Source organism: Bidens hawaiensis, unplaced genomic scaffold (genome assembly GCF_021521415.1).
Source record: "Bidens hawaiensis isolate Kalapana, Puna unplaced genomic scaffold, B.hawaiensis_p1.1 tig00040723_1, whole genome shotgun sequence".
NCBI classification, from domain to species: domain Eukaryota; kingdom Viridiplantae; phylum Streptophyta; class Magnoliopsida; order Asterales; family Asteraceae; genus Bidens; species Bidens hawaiensis.
The window spans coordinates 8,548-13,416 of record NW_027497208.1 but is presented as its reverse complement, the minus strand read 5'-3'; the positions used below and the strand labels follow the sequence as shown (position 1 = coordinate 13,416).

General features: G+C 33.4%; 1 protein-coding gene across 1 annotated transcript; it reads right to left on the bottom strand.

Moving 5' to 3' along the window:
• Positions 1-700: 700 nt before the first annotated feature.
• On the bottom strand, positions 701-2,805 carry LOC143592387 (lipoamide acyltransferase component of branched-chain alpha-keto acid dehydrogenase complex, mitochondrial-like). Its single transcript, XM_077072320.1, has 5 exons — positions 2,630-2,805; positions 2,301-2,548; positions 1,585-1,673; positions 1,283-1,510; positions 701-959 (listed from the first exon to the last, which is right to left on the bottom strand). The coding sequence occupies exons 1-5, from the start codon at positions 2,671-2,673 to the stop codon at positions 846-848; spliced, it is 723 nt and encodes a 240-aa protein (XP_076928435.1). The 5' UTR covers positions 2,674-2,805; the 3' UTR covers positions 701-845.
• Positions 2,806-4,869: the final 2,064 nt, after the last annotated feature.

The following is a 4,869-nucleotide window of genomic DNA, read 5'->3' as shown; positions in this document are numbered from 1 at the left end:
TTATAATGGGTCAGTCGTGAATTTGGATCTAATTAAAAATAGCTCAAAACAACATAATTGGGTATTATTTGGGCTTCAAATTGTGGGCTTGAAGTTTTTTTATCACGAAAATTTTATTATTTACACATATTTGTATGTTACATAGCATTATTGAAATACATAAAATTTATGACTAGTTGCGTGCCCGCGTAATGCGGCGAGGTATGCATGCAAACATGACATCGGATGTGTAACCTGTGTTATACATAACAATACCATACCCAAATTAAAGAGAATAAAATTCTCGTTTTTATGGTATAATGTTTTTAAAAAAATATTAAGGTGTGAAAAAGTTATTAACGTTTAAACGTCATCGGGGTAGTTTGTTTAAAATAAGGGATATATATGTAACTATTAAATAAATTAACAAAATGTGATTAAAGTTGAAGGACCATACTTGTAATTATTTTAGAATAAATTGAAAATAAACCGTAACTTAATTTTGCTTATAATAAAAGACAAAAATGTCAAAAGACAAAATTGTTCTTAAAATATCTTAATCTTATGTATTAAAGATTATACCTAAAGCAATGAGTTTGGTACCTCTTAAAAATTAAGAGGCCCCTTACTCATGCTTTATATATAGTATAGATATTAAAAACTCTAGCGGTACGGTTTGGTTCGGTTTGATTTTGGCAGGTATGGAAACCTTGTTAAACATCAAATTGCTTTATTTATATAATTAACGAAACATGAAGGTTGGTCATACAATTTAACTCAAATATAACCTAAATTTTTCTCGGCTTTCAACAGTTGGTCTATGATTCAAAGCAAGATCAGCCAGTTGTGTGGATAAAGGTTCGAATTTATCTTGTATGCAACAATATCAACTCGGGTTTTTCGATAAGCCTCTTCCATTCGTTGCAAAATTGCGCAACCGTTGCTCCATCAAGAATCCTGTGGTCCGCTGCAATGTTTGCCTAATAAAAAATAACACATTAGTATAATCACATACAAACATCTTAAGCTCTTAATCCCATGTGGTTAGCGGTGCATGGTTAATAACTTAATATTGTTTTAATGTTTACTTTTTGGTTAAAGATTTTGGGTGGTTGGATAACTTATAGTTAAAGTACCATCTTCAAAGTTGTTATGAAAATCTTTTAAACTAGTACTTTAAAAAGTTGGTTGTTAAAAGTACATTTTTCGAAAAATTATGGCACTTGATTGTTAAATAACTAAAGTTGTTTGTTAAAAGGCGAATTCGAAAGTGATATTATGGAAGCATGTGAAAAGGAATTACCGTCATGGATGAGACAGGGTACATGTTTCCATCGTCATCAAAACAAGCGACTTTTTGGGTTCGACCAAGGGCTGTGATTGCAACTTCGGGTACATTAATGAGGGGTGAACCAGACTTTCCACCAATCGATCCAATATTGCTCAAAGTTATGGTTCCACCACGTATATCTTCAGGATTAAGCTTGTTTTCTTTAGCCAATGTTTGTAGTCGTGCTAGTTCTTTGGTTATCTGAGAAACGTCAACAATGTACTTATGTAACAAATCTAAAAAGCGTATTAATGAAAGGTTTATCTATAGCTAACCTCAAAAATTGATAAGGATTGGACATTCTTTATGTTTGGCACTACTAATCCGACTGGTGTAGCCATCGCGATTCCTATGTTGTGAGAACCTAATGATCACAAATACGAAAACCATGATTGTCCATACGAAGAACAGGAAAACATAAGAACAAATACGTACATGAAAACAATACTCATTGACCAAGAAACAAATTTAAAGTTGGTTAACTTAATTGTAAAAAGGTAAAAGTTCCTTAAGGCTATGTGTAGGAGCTACAAAATGGGGCGTTTTGCGTCATGTGACGCCCAGTCAACAAATGATGAGTTTTATAATATTATAATAATAATAATAATAACAAAAGCATGCAGGCGATGAAAACTCACCCCCCTATCGCGCCGTTTGTCAGCCGGAGGGGTGTTCCAAAAATAATCGCCCCTTTTCGCCTTCTTTGTCGCCCACTACACCCAACCTTACCTGTTTTTGGTAATTCTTTAAAATGGCTACCTTAAATGGAAGGGCATAAAAAGTTTATTCACTCAAAATAGAACTTTTATAAAATTTGTTACTTCCATTTGTGTATGTGTGTAAAATTTAAACTATATAAATAAAAATCACTATTTTTTTAGGTCAAGAGATTGATAACGAGATGTCAAGTTAACTTATTAGTCTTATGATATATTTCAGTATCCATGATGATATTGCGTTTCTAACTATAGTAACATGAAGACGCAAAAACCTTTAAGATTGACTTCATATTTTTCGAGATTGAAGGTGCTATTCAACAACGGATACTTCGCCAAGGCCATCGAGAGAGATTTAATCAAGATGGGGAGAAATGTGAATTTAACACTTGGATCCGAATTCTGTTTTTGGAAAACATCTTTAAGCGTGCATAGCTCGTCACATTTGATCTCCTCAATAAAATGAAAATGAGGTATGCTAGCTGCCGCGGTCATAGACTTCACCATTGCGCGCTGATAACCCCTGAATCAAAAACCAAAACGATAAATCCTCGAAAGACATATAACACGATTGTAACACGAGATATGATTATTGATTAGATACCTTATGGGCAATGTCTTGTCTTGATAAAGAGATTCATTTGCCATAGGTTGGATTATTTGTTCGGGTTCTAATGTTGGTTCGACAACACTAGGTTTGTTTTTTAGGCTAGCAACATAATTTAGCACATCTTCTTTTTGTATTCTTCCATGTTTCCCGGTTCCTGGGACGTCGTTTACATCAATACCATGTTGTTTTGCAAGGTTGCGAACAGCAGGAGGAGTCGTTAATGATAATGTTTCGCTTTCTTGAGTCTTTTTTGCTCCGAGCTTTCGTTAATGGATTCAATAGGCTGAGAAGTTGGTGATGACTGATTAACATTATCTGATGGGACTTGAGAGTCATCAACACTTATGGTCAAAAGAGTTTCTCCAACCTTAGATCAAAGTGTTCATAAAACCATCAATAGAAGGCGCACATAATTAGGGGTGTGTAAGAAACAAAAAAAAAAAACAATTCATAACCCAAAAAACCGAAAAATCCAAATCGAAACAAAAACCGACGGTTTGGTTTTATGTTTTGTAAATACCAAACCGAAATGAATATCTAAATTATTTTATTTGTTATTTTAAGTAATTTACAAAAAAAATTAATAGTAGTTATGTAACTCGGATATTTTTGGCTAAATGTATAATAGTCACTTAATAATTAATAAAATTATTTATACATGTATTCAATATTTTAAGTCTTAACTTTTTTTTTGGCCTAAAATGTTCAAGCCCAAATGACATAAACCGAAACCAAAATGAAAACCGGACAACCGAAGCTGAAAAAACTGAAACCGAACACTTTTAACTATTCAAAAACCAAAGTTTTGGTTTTTGGTTTGGTTTTAACCCAAAATCACACCGAATCGTACTATACACGCCCCTACACATAATATTCAAATTTAAAATTTTGGTTTTTTTTTTCATAACTTTTTTTGGACATAACAACCATGTGTCCATGTGCTTTATATAGGATATAATTAAATTATAGTTTATGTTTACCTTTACAATGTCACCAGGAACATGAAGAAATTGAACAACTCTTCCTTGGTACCGGCTTGTGATTTCTATCGTGGCTTTGTCACTTTGAACTTCACAAAGGCGTTGATACTCTTCGACTTCATCTCCTTGACAACGACGAATTACTTGAGCTCATAAAGGTTAATTACCCTTTCGTGAAACAAAACCGAAAAGTTTTAGTAATTAGGCCGGATGGGCAACTTACCTCCTTGACAAACCATTTGAGAAGTTCACATTCTGCAATACCTTCACCGGTTTGTGCCAAGGGTATGTCAATTATGTTGTCAACCCGTTCAAGAACCGCCGCACTAGTTGCAAAGTAATGGACCTTGTTGTTATACAACTGCAAACCAAACATTTTACAAAGAAAGAATCACCAAAAATGACTTTTATCGATGGGTCATCAATTATGAAAGTAACAAAAACACAAGAAACCCAAAATAATGAACAAATTCTTTTACACGTCGTTGCCAATACTGACTGTTAGACACATGTAAAAAAAGAACCCCCCCCCCCCCCACCACCCACCCAAAAAAAGGGGGGGATTTTGGATTTTGACATGCTGGCGATGACTACTAGCGGATGACCAACGAATATGTAGATTATATTTCAGATAAGATTCCTTTTCAACCACGATAATTATCTACAACAAATTGTAGGAAAACGGAAAACCTATCAAGATCCAAATACACCACCTTTGCATGATAAGGGAATAATCTTTACCTAGATTTGGTTCAATTTAATCAGATAAACAAGTTATGTTCAACTATTTAGTTTATTTGTATTAAGGGTCAGGTCACGCTACATTTAGTAATTCGATCACGAGATTATAATTAGTTGAACATTTGAAAAATAATGATAATAGGACTTGTTAGTTAGAACATGATGTGATTATGTTGTAATTCTTTGTTTTGTGTTGGTGGCCTGCTGTTTGTCGGGTTGTTTCTAATAAAAGTTGCCTTTCGGACATAAAAAGTTATAACATGAGATCATTAGTCTGACCTTTGAATCCCAGCCTATGTAAAAGACCACTTGACACGATAAAATGTTGTGTGTCACTACCAAATAGTTAAAAATGGATCATTGAACTTTATTAGATGAAAAAGACATCAAGATCCAACAAAAACTTTTGATTCTATCATTGTCACTTTCACTGTCAGTGTCAGATAATTATAATATTATGCCATCTTTAAAAATAAAAAAATGAAAAGAAAAAAAAAACCTTATAAGAATCGT